Consider the following 13,945-nt stretch of genomic DNA (forward strand, 5'->3'; position numbering starts at 1 on the left):
CCCTACTTTTTAATAGAGAAGGCTCACAGTTATAAACTGGCTTCTTAGACCTGCCTTTGCTGTTTCTCATATGCTCTGATAAGTTGTGCTTCCGGTTTCATTTAATGTTAGCAGGTTTTACGTTTCTCCTCTGATTTCTTCAATTAAAAAGAGATTTGTTAGTCAGGCAGTGGTGGCAACACGCCTCTAATCCCAGCACTTGGGGGGCAGAGGCAGGTGGATCTCTGAGCTTGAGGCCAGCCTGGTCTACAAAGCGAGTTCCAGGACAGCCAAGGCTACACAGAGGATCCCTGTCTCAAAAAAGGAAAAAAGAAAAAAGAAAAAAAAAGAGTGATTTGTTAAATCTCTTGAATATTTTCTCTTTCTCCTTGCTGTTGCTTTCTATCTCAAGAAAGATGAAAGAAATTATTCTGACTTTTTTCTTTGCTTTTCTTCATGTCTTAAAATGCGGCAATTTAGAAAAGGTCCCTGAGGAGAAGAGTGTGCCTTCTGCATCTGTTAGATGAGTTATTCTGTAAACACTTATTAAGTCTATTTGATCCATTATGTCAAATAATGTTGACACGTCCTTGTCAGTTTTTAGTTTGGATGACCTATCTATTGACTAATGTATGCTACTGACGTCACCCACTATTATTGTATCAGGACCTATCTGTCCTTTTGTGCCTGATTGTGTTTATGAAACTAGGACACTCGATGTTCAATGCCTATGTACTCACAATTTTTCTATATCCAGCAAGGAAGTGGATTTTCCCTATATTAACATGTAGTGCTCTCTGTGGATTAATTTTGGCTTGAAGTTTATTCTATCCATTATAAAAAAAAAAAATGACTACACAAGCTAGCTCTAGGCTTTCACTTACTTAGCAAACGTACTTTTACCCTTTAACATGCAACCTCTTTGTGGGTCTTTGCCAGGGAGGTTTGCGCGATTGAAGATAACAGTTGGCTCTTGTTCCTTAATGCTGTACCTTTTGTTTTGTCTTCAGTAGGGTCTTGCTCTAGATCTTGTTATGTTGCCCACTCTGGTCTCAAATTCATGGCCATCCCTCCACTTTAGTCTCTCAGGGGCCGGGATTACAGGCTGGAGCAACCATGCCTGTTAGTCTGTGTTGTCTTTTGAACTCCATATGTAGTCCAGGCTAAACTCAGATGTGCTGACCTCTGCTTCCCAACTGCTGTGATTCAAGGCGTGCACCACCACATCCAGCTGTAATGACATCAGTACAGGCTGGCACAAGCCGGACTAGCTTCGTGCCCTCCAGCACTTCATTTTCCGCATATCCAAAACGCTCTGAAGCGAGAAGTCTGTTTTAACATGTGGACTTGTGAAGCAATAGCCAAGTAAACAGCACTGAGGCCTCCAGCCTGCCCTGCTGGTCTCACCTCGCCCCTCCCCTCCCCTCAGCTCCTTTCTGTCCCCTCCCTGCCCTCCTCTCTCCTCCCCTCCCCTCCTCCTGTTCCCTTACTTTTTGAGCTGGAATCTCATTATTCAGTCCAGGATAGCCTCAGCCTGGCAATCCTCCCACGTCGGCCTCCAGACTGCTGGGATTACAGGAGTTTGCCATCATGTCTAGTTTTTTAATCTCCTTCTCCTCAGCTGAACCTTGGCTTCTACAGCACAGTGATAGGCCTGCAGGCCTTGCCATAGGGCTTGTCTGGCAGGGGCCACAAGAAGAAAACCAGACACTGAGCAGACATTCCTAATACACCAATCCTAGCCTTGCCTTTACTTTCTTTGGGCAAAAATCTCATAAGATCCATGAGGTCTGGTCTACAGTCTAGATAGTTCTCAGTCACAAGCTGTGGGCCCAGGTATTAGGCCCTGGGCCAGCCGTCCACAGACTTTGGGCCCTGGGCTGCCGCTGCTGTTTTGTGCTTCCCAGTGGGCGCACTATTTTATTCCTATGGGCCTCGTGTGTAGAATAAAAGTTCCCTACCTGCAGCATATTGTCCTTTCATGAAATGCATTGTTTCCTGTGTTCTATTGACTGATACTTTGCTCTTCTGTATGTACAATCCCGGTATCTTCTGCAGTGCTGGCTTGGTGGTCTTGAGCCACTTTAAATTTATATTTGTCTTTTTTTTTTTTTTCCATTACTTTGTTGAACCAGATCTCATTGTACAGGCCTACATGCTTTACTTCATGGACCAGGCTGGTGGACTGTGATCATCATGACTGCCTCTGGCATGCTGGGATGAGGACTGGGTCCCATTGACTAGGCAACGTAGCCTTCCAGTAGGGCTCATGTAGAAAGGCCTTGATCCTGATCTTATGGCCTCTAGGCATACACTACCCTGTTCTTTTATCCATTCCCTTTTCCTGCCATGTACCGGAGCAAGGCCAAGTCAAGAACCCTACCACTGAGTTCTGTCCCCATTGCTTAGCAGATCTTCCCCACTTAACATTCTCTCATACCCACCAACAGTCCAAAATGCTCCATAAATTCAACAATCTGTTTAAGGTCCTGCTTTCTGACAGCTGAGGAAAATATGATACTTTTCTGTTGGTCTCATTGTATTTTTGTTGTTGTTTGAGAAAGGGTCTCCCTGTATAGCCCTGGCTTTCCTGAAATTCCCTATGCAGACCAGGCTGGCCTTGAACTCACAGAGATCCACCTGTGCACCACCACTGCCCCGTTGTAAATTCGTGATTTTCAAACTCAGTATTCATCCATTGTCCTCTCTTATCTCTATCTTCCCCTAAACACCTGCCACTCATTGTTTTAACAGTTGCTTTTCTTATTTGAAATCTCTGGTAACTGTTTCATTTCTTGCTTCACTAAGGCAATATAATCTTTCAGGGTCTGAATTCCTTCCTACAGCTTCCTTTTTCATTTCCAAGTATGCCCTCCCTCCCTTTCCTTTACTCAGAGGAATACGCCATTTCTTTGGGGGCAGTTTCCATCTCCCTGACTTTCTCTAACCTTCTCTTAGATGTTATGTTTACCCAGCAGTCATATGAGTTGCAAAATGAATGGATGGAAGAAATATGGCTGCCTGCTTTTATTTCCATTTCCCCTGACTATCTCTGTTGCTCTGCTTCAGCCACAGTGGCCCCGTCTGCAGGACTGCTGTGTCTTTATTCCTCTCGCTTGCTCATTTCCTTCAATGATTGTTATTCCCTGAGCCAACAATACAGTCACGACTCCTTCACTTCGGGCCAAAGGCACAAAGTCTGTGGAAAATAAATTCATTTCCTAAGCAATTAACTCCATTTCTTTTGCCCTTCTTTGGCTCCAAACCTACAGCTGCACACACGCTAGGCTGCGTGCACACTCTACCACTGAACCTCACCCCTTTTTGTCTTCAAATAGACCTAGTATCCCAGGTTGGCCTTGAACCTGTAGTAGTAATGCCTTCTTCACCTCTGGAGGGTCTGACTCCAGACTTCTTTAAAGACCTACTGACAATGCTCCTTTAAGCATGTGTTTTGTAGTGGTGGTAGTTCTAAACTTTTACTGAATGGATAGAAAATGTTTTAGACCATAAGCATTTTTTTTCACACCTGCTTTTTTAGCCCGAGGACACCCACAGCCGACCTCTTGGGTAGACTGTTCTGGGAGGGAACCCTGTTGGTTCTTGTCATAGTGTGCGTCCTGTTGCTATGACAGAGGAGGACACAGGGGGGAAAGGGGTTAGTTAGCTTATACTTCACAACATAGTCTATCACTGAGGACGGGAACCTAAAAGCAGAAATTGAGGCAGAGACCACAGGAACACAGCTTACTGCTTTGCTCCCTGTGGCTTTCTCGGCTTCCTTACAGAGGCCAGGACAGACTGTCCAGGGATGGCACTGCCTACAGTAAGCTGAGCCTTCCTGTATCAATCAGCAATCAAGAGAATGTCCCCCAGCCATGCCAGTATGACAATCTGATGGATGTAACTTCTCAATTGATATTGCCTTCCCAGAAATGTCTAGGTTTGTGTCAAGTTGACAAACTAACCAGCGCAGTTCCCTAATCAAGCAGAGGGTCATTGTTTTGAAGGACTAAAGATGGGTGAACTAGTGATAATTCAGGTGTGCTTTGTTCAGACTGGGTTAAGTGCTCAGGAAATACTTTTTGGCTGTATAATAAGGAATACTAACTATGTGCTATTGCTAGGCATTCCTGTCAGCTAAGGGATGCTCCCCACTATACAGATGAAAAGACTAAGTCTTGGAGATACAGAACTTGCTCAAGCTCTATGTCGCTCCACGAAGCAGGATTTGACTGCCTGGGTTTCATGTAGCCTGTGCCCTCTTTTTCTTAATTTGTGCATGGGTGCCTGTGTGCGTGTGTGTGTGTGTGTGTGTGTGTGTGTGTGTGTGTGTGTGTGTGTGTGTATGTGTGTGTGTGTGTGTGTGTGTGTACGTGCACACACACACAGGTCCCCAAGAAAGCCAAAATAATACATTCTATGTCCTGAAGCTGGAGTTAAAGGCAGTTACGAGCAGTGCCACCCAGGTGCTGAGAACTGAACTCAGATGTCTGCAAGCACACCAAACACTCAGAACTACTGAGCCATCTCTTCAGCCATGCCCCCTCCCCACTGCCCCGGACTGTGTTCCTAACCATTTCAGTAGATTTTTGGGGCTGGAACACACTGTGCTCTACAAAAAACAAGAACCTACTCATTCTTTAAGAAATAGTCAGACTACCCAAGCAATCAGGCCACACAAACGTGAGGTGAGCTACACACGGACTGAATAATCTGAGCAAAGAGCTCAGTCTACCTAGAGATATCCAGACTGTTTCCTTTCTTTCCTCTCTTATGTCTCAGTTACTGAGAAATAGTTCTAATTGAAACGTAAAACCTAAAGTTTAGTTTAAAAGCTTATTGTCAAATGTACATACATGCGTGTACACTCATAAACACATACTACAGATGCAAAGTGAAAACATGGGAGTAGAGAGCTAGGTTAAATATGATTTGATTGTGGAGCAGTAAGAAGGCAATGAGATGTTTGTATTTAGTTTTATTAAAGTTACATATATGTTTAAAATAGAACATTTTCCCTTTCAAAGTATTCCTTTAGAATAGTCTATTATGTCAGTTAACATTAATAAAAAATAAGTTCTGTTTATTAACAAGTAGGTAAACTCAGGTGTAGTGGTACATACCTGTAATCCCAGATTTGGGAAGGCTGAGGCAGAAGGATCACCTTGAGTTCAAGTTTGATGCTGTCTTGAGTTACATAGTGAGTTTCAGGCCAGACTGTGCTAAAGAGTTGAGGCCCTGTCACAAACCAAAATCAAGTGGGTAGCTTTAACTAGATTTGTCTTTAGCAAAAAATTCCTTGTTTTTCCCAATTGAGAACACTTAAGAACATTTGCCTTCAGTGAAATTTTAGAATCATGTGATGAGAAAGAAAAATGGGCATTTTAAATTTCACATGCATTGAAAAATGACATGGCAAGCCATAACCTCCCTGCTGTCTACGGTCACTTATTCTTAGCCACTTCTGAAGCAACAGTGTGAAGAAAGAGGTTCTGGGTCCCAAAGAACTTCCTAGAACATCTGACACTTAGAACAGGAATCTTAAAGAGCTTACCACACATCGAGGGAAAAAAAAATGTTTCACATGGTTAACACACCAATTCAAGAAGGCGCCATAGTCCAGCCACGATGTACAGGTCTGCTTCTCCGTCATGAGAACGAGCAGTGCAGTGGTCTGCCTTACTCACAGCAGCTATTAAGTACTCAGTCTATGCACACACAAAAACTACAGATCTGGAATCCCTTCTGTCATCGTTTCTTCGCTGGATTCAGGATGGTACCCGAGCTCCCGATGCACTGTGATTCCCACAGACCTTGTCTAACCCCTGTTACCCACATCACAGGCCACACGCGAGAACTGATAAGCCACGAGGAAAGATGTAACGATAGTATAAAATACACACCAGATTCAAAAACTCTATGCAGAAGACAACACAAAACATCTCAGTAACATTCAATATACTGGGCCCCCATATTAAAATATTTTGGGAGTGTCTGGATTGAGTAGTAATCTTATCTGTTACTTTTCACGTTTTAAAAATCTGGTTGTAGGAAATAAAACCCTCTCAGTTTCAGTGTTTGGCCTCCATTTATTACTTGCCCTTTACTATAAAGGTTAGGCGTGATCTTATTATGAAATTTAGTTAAGGGATAGCAATTCTATTCAGTCTTTTATCTGTACTTTGAAACAAAGAGAGATCACACACATTTCTAGTTTTCCCTTTTAAGGTTTCGTGTGTGAGGGTTTTGCCTGCATGTGTGTTTTCTTGTGTATATGTTTGTATATCATTTGCATGCCTGGTGCCCAAGGAGGCTGAAGAGGGTGTCATAGCCCATGGAGCTGGAGTTACTGCTGAGCCTTCTCTCACAACCTGCCCATACACATCTTTAAATTTTTAAAAAATTATGTGTACATGTCTAAGTGAGGGTGCCAGGGGAGTCCAGAGAGAGTATCCAATCCCTGAAACTGGGGTACAGGCACTTGTGAGCGACATGATGTGGGTGCAGGGAACTGAATTCAGGTTGGCTGGAATAGCACCAAACACTCTTAAGGAATGAGCCAGCTCTCTAGTCCCTTTTTAAGATAAAAGATGTCTTAAAATTCCATCATGTTTTCTAACTAGTGAATATTGGATATGAAAATTCTCCATGCTCCTAAACTGATGACAGGGCTTCCTTTTCAGAACTCCCCACAGCCACTCTTGTTCAAATAGGCGGAGCTTGCTCAGCCCGCCTGTAGTTTCTACTGTGTGTCTGCTGTCTCCCTGATTCAGGTGAGCATGACAGCCAGGTGAGGAACCATAACAAGAAAAATAAGGCTGCCATTCAGCTTAATCACAACTTGTATTAAGGCAGAAACAGGAAAGTTTCTGCAATTCTTTTGAAAATCTGGAATAAGAAATCAGTTGTAAGGGATAATCAACATATTTGGACACAAGGAAAATGCAAATTAAACCTACCCCTGAAATTCTGTCTCGGGAAATCACTGTGAAGGTTACAAGCGACAATGATCACACAATCCAGCCCTTCTACCCCTGAACAGATGTGTCAGCACACAATACACACAGGTGCACACCCTTGTTTATCATAGCACTAATCACACTACACAAAGGTGACTCAGCCCAGGTATGCATGGATGGATGAAGGAAGAAAGACAACGTGGGATAAGCAAGGTACAATATTATTTAGCCAGCAAGAAAAATGAATTTATACTACTTGTAGGAAATGGATAGAACCGGAGAGGATCATGTAAAGTGAAACATCAATATATTCTCTCACATCCAAAATCCAGATTGAAAAGCCCATGAACACAGAATGGGAGTATTTGAGTATTGAGTATCTGGGAATCAGAAGAAGACGGGACATGTATGAAAATGTCATAATAAAACCCATTATTTTATACACTGTATGCCCCAAGGGATTTTTTTTTAAGAGAAGTCATTTAACTTTCACTTTGTAATTCTTCTGGTTTCCTTCCTTTGGAGAAGAGCAATGCTGAAAAAGCATTTTGAGATTAACATAAATGCTTGTGAGACAGGGTGTCTTTCAGCCCAGGCTGCCCGTGAGCACCTGATTCTCCTGTCTCCACCTGTTTTGTACGATGCTCACCATCAATCTTAGGCTCTGTGCAGGCTAGAGCCTGCACCCCACCAAATGACCCCACCCCAAAGGAGATCAGGATATTTAAATTACAAGCTGAATACTTAAAAATAGTTCAAAATCTGAAATTAAAAACACACTTTCTGCTAGAGCTGCAGCTCAGTGATAGAATGTTAACTTGCTAAGCAATAGAGACCCTGAGTTTGATTCCCTACAATTAAAAAGAAAGAAAAAAGGAGAAAAAAGTGGGAGGAATTTTTTTCGTTTGTTTTTTGAGGCAGGGTTTCTCTGTGTAGCCTTGGCTGTTCTGGAGTCCCTTTGTAGACCAGGCTGGCCTCGAAACCCGTCTCTGCCTCTGCTTCCCAGAGTGCTGGGGTTACAGTAGTGTGCCACCATGCCCGGCTAGAGGGGGGTCTAGACCACAAAACTCAAGCTTCCTTTAAAACCTGCAATCATCCAGGCCAAATGCTGGGCTATCAGGTATATGCTATCATGCCAGTCAAACACACGGTACCTTTGTTAGAAATCAGGGTTACCAGGGTAGGGTAGCACATGCCTATTATCTCAGCACTTGAGAAACAGGGGCGCAAAAATCAGCCCAAGGTCCACTTCAGCTACAGGAGAAATGAGGCCAGTGTAGACTATATAAAGCCATCTAAAGCAGGACATCACATGACATGCCTTCAATCCCAGGCCAGACAAGGCTATATATAAAGTGAGACCCTGTTTCAAAACAAATGTCTGAAGGAGAAGGGGGCAGGAGTTTGGGGGAGGAAGGGATGGCAGGCAAGATGGCTTACTGGTTAAAGACACTTGTTGCCAAACCTGAAACAAATTGATTCCCAGGACCCATACCGTGGAGGATGATTCCTGCAAGTTGTCATCTGACCTTTACAAAAGTGCTGTGGCACAATCACACATGAACATTTAAATGAAAATATGAAAAGGACTCAGAATTGCACTCACACAGGAATGCCTAAATGAAAAGGACTCAGAATTCTGTTCATTTGATTTTACTTTATTAATAATATCTCTTGGATTTCAAATTTTCTTTTCATTTTGGTGGGGAAGAGAGCGTGATGGACAGGGTCTGGTTGCCAACGTGAAGCAATTCTCCTGCTTCTGTATGTTGTAGCTGCAGGTGTGTGCGCCTACTCGTAGCTAGAATACGACCCTCTCTAATCAAATCCCCTACTGACATATGTCCACGTAACTCAAAAATGCTTTTAGTTATACTGAAGTTTTAATACTTTAAGTGAAATATATACAAAATATTCAAGAACCTACTTTTATTAATTTATATTTTTAAAGATTTCATTGTAAATTATGTGCTTGTGTGTGTGGCTATGTGCACATGAGCAAAGGTGTCTTCAGAGACCAAAGGTGTTGGATCCCCCTGGAATTGCCCAACCTGGATACTGAAAACCAAACTCAGGTAAGCTATCTCTCTAACCCTTTATACTTTTCTTTGAATTTGTTTTAAGTACAAGAAATGTAGACACACCAAATAGTCCCAGAATGCAGGACACTGAGGCAGGAGGACCATAAGTTTGAGATCAACTTGGGATACATAAAAAGACACTATCTCTCCCAGAGACACAGACACACGCACTTTTTTTTTTTTTAATCTTAAAAAATGTAAGTGGCTCGTGCAAAGCCCTAATGTAGCCCCTACATGGCAGAAGCAAGACTGGCTACATGGCCCAAGTTCAGATCCTTTACTGTATTACTGCTTGGGTACTTCTCAAGTTTACTTATGATTTAGACAAAAGAAACACCCCATTCTAAACCAGCATGGCTTTTTTTTTTTAATTATTTGTTTGGAAAGAAAGCATTTTATTTTTAACTTTGCTGCTTTGCCTGCATATATGTCTGGGCACCACCTTGTGCCCCCAGAGCCAGAAGAGGGTGCTGGATGCCCTGAAACCTGAGTTACAGATGGCTGTGAGCAGTCATGTGGGTGCTGGGATTGGAAACTAGGTCCCCTGGAAAAGGAGCAGCCAGTGCTCTGAACAGATGAGCCATTCTCCAGCCCAGAGAAAGGATTTTAGAAATGCACACAGGAGATAAGGAGGTCAATAGGTGAGTTTAAATATTAGTAGCTATCAGAGGCTCATACAGTTTATCTGAGGTTTCCAACACGCTATTAAATGTAGGCCTTTGGTTATTTTCTGAAGCTTCAGACTGGAAGTTATTTGGAACTACTTCATATTCCAGTGATGAAGATTTGGATCTGAATATTTAGTTATGTATGAACCACATGTTTAGAATTATAACAACCATGGATATACTAGGACATCATTCAAGTGAAACCATATTCTCAATAGGCCTATTCGTTTTTGCTTAGTATCTACCTTTAAATGACATTTATTTATTTTATGTGTATGGGGTGGGGGAATGCATGCCACAGTGTACATATGGTCAAAGGACAACTTTTGGGAGTCAATTCCATCAGGTCAAGCTTGGTGGCAGGTGTCTTATCCTGCTGAGCCATCTCTCTAGCACCTAGGTTCAATATTTATGGTAGAAGGCATCTGGTATGTGTTACTCCGAATTACTAATTTCTGAAGGCTACTTTCAATGTAAGCAGCAATGTAAGGTTGCATTCTTTCTCTGCAGTTTCTTTAAAAGCAAACATTATTTTCTATCTTCTGGGCTCACTTTCCTGGTTCAGTTCATTGAGCCTTTATTGGCACAAACTGTGCCAGGCACTCTCCTGGGTTCTAGCAGTCTCATGTGAACAGCACCCACAGTGGGTGCTGACATTTCAACTACGACCCATACTCAGGTCATGGTGAGAGAACTCATGTACCCAGTAAGACACAAGAGAGATGCGGTCAAGGAGTTCCAGAAAGGCTTCCTTTGTGAGCATGCTTTTGATAGGATGGGTAGAGGGGTTAGAAGTAAGAACGACTTCGTGGGTAGGACAATCCCCAAACTCTTAATGCTGCCTCAGACTCTCAAGTACTGGGATTAGACATGTGCCACCACGCCCAACTCAAAGAAATGGATGTTTTTAGTAAGAATACTTGATGTTTTGCTGTTGTTTTTTAGATAAAGTATCTCTATGTAGCCAGATTGGCCTCAAACTTACAAGCCTCCTGCCTCAGTCACCCAAGTACTAGCATTACATATATCATATGCTATCACGCTCAGCTTAAGAATACTTACTAAAAAATAAAAATTGGGAGAGCCAAAGACAGTGAATGTATTCAGGATGTAACTCTTCGCAAACAAGTAAAGAATCAAGAGAACCCAACTTGCTAACCAAGTCATTTAGCATATGGGGAAGGGGAGGGAGCACTGGAAGCCTACTGATGGGTCCACCTGGAGCCCTAGTGTGCTAGAATACCATTGAACAAACGCAAGACAGTGGGTGTGAAAGCACACTTCTATGTTAAGCTGGAAGATGATGCAACCAAGCCCACCACTTCAGGACCCTCTGACAATTTTACAGTTATTGGCTATGTGAGCAATTTATTGAACAGGCAAGCTTAAGAGGCCAAATAATCATGGCACTGTTAGGGACTCACAGATCCTTGGAGGGAGGGTCATCCACTGCACCCCTCCTTTCCCTAATGCTGTGCTTTTAAGATGCCAGCTTTCTAGATGGCAAAAAACAAAGATTGTGATTTGACTGACCAAGTTTACACACTGTTACCTGATTGAGGGAAAATTAATATGATGCCAGTCATAACTTATAATTTCATTAAAAACTGCCTACCAGTCATCTAACTAGGGCCCATAAGAAGGGTAATATGGTTGCAGTACATTTCATTTTCCTACAAATTCGTTTTTGTTGTCCTTTGCTTCTTATCAAACCATGGTATTTTAACATGGTACCAATTCCTTGTCAACCATGACTATAGATGGCCAACTTTTAGTTTGAAATAGAAACAGAGGCAACAATAAAACTTTTGAAGACAACAAGATGAGCTAAAACACATAAAGAAAAAAAATGACACATCACATATAACTGAAACACTAACACCATTCTTTGTTTTGACTCTCTCGCCCAGACTGGCCTTGAACTTGCAGTGACTTCTTAGTTCAGCCTCCCAAGTGTTGAGATTACAAGCATGACTACATGTGCAATCTCTTCTAACTATTAAATTGGTCATTTAAAATATTCTCTTTTTTACCTAAAATGACTAAAATAATTGTTCCCTGATTTATGGTTGTTTTGTAAGATAATTTATAAACTTCATTTAGTTATTCAATGTAAGAATTTGGCATTTCAATGAAAACATTTAAGGAATCTTAGTATTAACTATATACATTTAGAAGTATTTCTTCTGATTAAAAAAAGATCCCTAACATGTTTACATACTCAAATAATTTATTACTAATATTTCACAAGTAATATTTTATTACTATGATCACAAAATCATAATTTCTGTACAGGAATGTATAAGTGAACATTAATTAATGCATTGCTAATTTGCTTTATAATGAGGGTAAACATACTATAGAACAATACAGAAAGAAGACTGTAAAATTTTCTGGCCTTGCAGTGCACTTTTTAGTGCAAGTATTTAAGACACGATAGTGTTCAATTCAGCAAAATATTGCAGAATGTCATGCCACAGTCCACTTAATTCAAAGAGGGTCAGGACATGCAGCTTGTAATAAAATGTCTGCGCATATGTTTTTATTTATAAAAAACCCACATGTAATTCATAAAATATATAGTTGTTTATTTAGATGGTTTCTAGATGATCTCACTGAGGAATCCAATGTCTCCTTAACAGGGATAACGTTATCGCTAGGCAATGGCTTTGGCTTCAGGTAGGAATGCCTCCCAGTACTTTATCAGCTGTGGGTGATAATAAAAAGATATTTTCGTTACATTTTTACCATTTTAATGCATATATTATTTTTTAAAGTATATATAGCAGCTAAACCAAATTTAATCTTTTAAAAAATCCATATATATAATTATATGTATTTATGGTGATCATCTGTTTTTATCTGTTTGAAGAAGGCTGGCCTTAAGTTTCAGGTTTCATGATGCCTCAGCCACGAAGTGCTGGGATTATGCTTGCAGGACCACACCTAGACTGTGTGTGGCTTCGGTTTCGTTTTTCAATGGATTTTTCAGAGAGGCTCTCCCTCCTGCACGGGCCTGTCTGGTCCTGGTTCTGTGGCAGTCCTTCTGCCTGTGCTTCACTGCACTGGATTGTAGGTGTTCATCACCACACCTGGCTACATATGGTTCTTAAATGGATCATTTCCCCACCAGATGTCTTATCAACAGAATTAATATATAACCTATTTAAACACTGCTCCTAGCTAATTACAGATTCTGCTATAAACAACATGATTTTAAAAATCTGTTCTTTATACTTCTTAGATATAGTCAAATTTATACATAAAACATACTGTTATTAAATAGTTAAAAGCCCTAAATTTACCTAATTATAATGACCATGTCCAACATAAAGCAATAATATTCCCTAAATTTCTAGGATATTCATTTTATATTATTGCTGGCTGAGAGGACTAGAATAGAGGGGGAAAGCCAATATTGAGTAAGGAAGGAAAACAGGAACTCAAAAAACTAGCTGCCACTCTCTGGGTCACCCAGGTAATACATTGACTGCATACTAAAAAGTTAAAATAAAATATCTTTGGAAACAATTTTATCAGACTTAAGTCTTTTGTTTTTGTTTTTTTTTTAAGACAGGGTTTCTCTGTGTAGCCCTGGGTGTCCTAGAAGTTATTTTGTAGACCAGGCTAGCTTTGAACTCAGAGATCTGCCTGCCTCTGCCTCCGGGGTGCTGGGATTAAAGATGTGTCCACCACTGCCCAACAGTTCCATTAAAAAAATATATAACTTTTTTAACTCACTTGAAAATTATATTATGTAGTCCTGGTTGGCCTGAAACTTTACTACCCAGACCAGGCTGGCCTCTCGGATACAGGACCATCCTGCCTCTGCTTCCTAAGTGTTTCAGTCACAGGCCTTCACCACTGTGCCTGGCTTGAATTTGAAGACAAAATATATTATACAGACAAGTTTCTATTTCTGCACATTTTAAAACTAGGAGAAATATTTCTATTAAAGACACTAAGTCATTTGATTTATTATGTAAAACTCTATTTTTATGGACTTTTTTATGTATCATGAAAGTTCACAAGAAAACGAGTACCAGTTGTAGCATTCAAGCACCAAATAGCCCAAATAAAACAAAATTATCAAAATACTACAAAGAAAAAAAGCTTTAAAAAATTAGTTAAAAAAAAAATTAGTTTTCAGTCTAAGTATCTGTTGTGGAAGTACCAGGAGCACTTACTCCACCAGTCTGTCTGGCGTGGAAAGGAAACCAGGACTGTAACGCCAGGGGCCATGGTGCATTTCTAC

The 13,945-nt window shown here is 41.1% G+C and overlaps 1 protein-coding gene across 3 annotated transcripts in view; it reads right to left on the bottom strand.

Annotated features, from left to right (window-relative positions):
• Window positions 1-11,932: 11,932 nt before the first annotated feature.
• SNX2 (sorting nexin 2) overlaps window positions 11,933-13,945 on the bottom strand; it is a 35,537-nt gene continuing 33,524 nt past the window's right edge. For all 3 annotated transcript variants that reach the window (XR_014778753.1, XM_084779411.1, XM_084779412.1), the window contains exon 15: window positions 11,933-12,397. Coding sequence is in view for 2 of the 3 variants with exons in the window: in XM_084779411.1 (XP_084635537.1) it covers window positions 12,347-12,397 (51 nt within the window). In the remaining variant the exon portion in view is untranslated. The remainder of the gene's footprint in view (window positions 12,398-13,945) is intronic.

Source organism: Acomys minous (genome assembly GCF_964271855.1).
Source record: "Acomys minous genome assembly, chromosome: 4".
In the NCBI taxonomy this organism is placed as follows: domain Eukaryota; kingdom Metazoa; phylum Chordata; class Mammalia; order Rodentia; family Muridae; genus Acomys; species Acomys minous.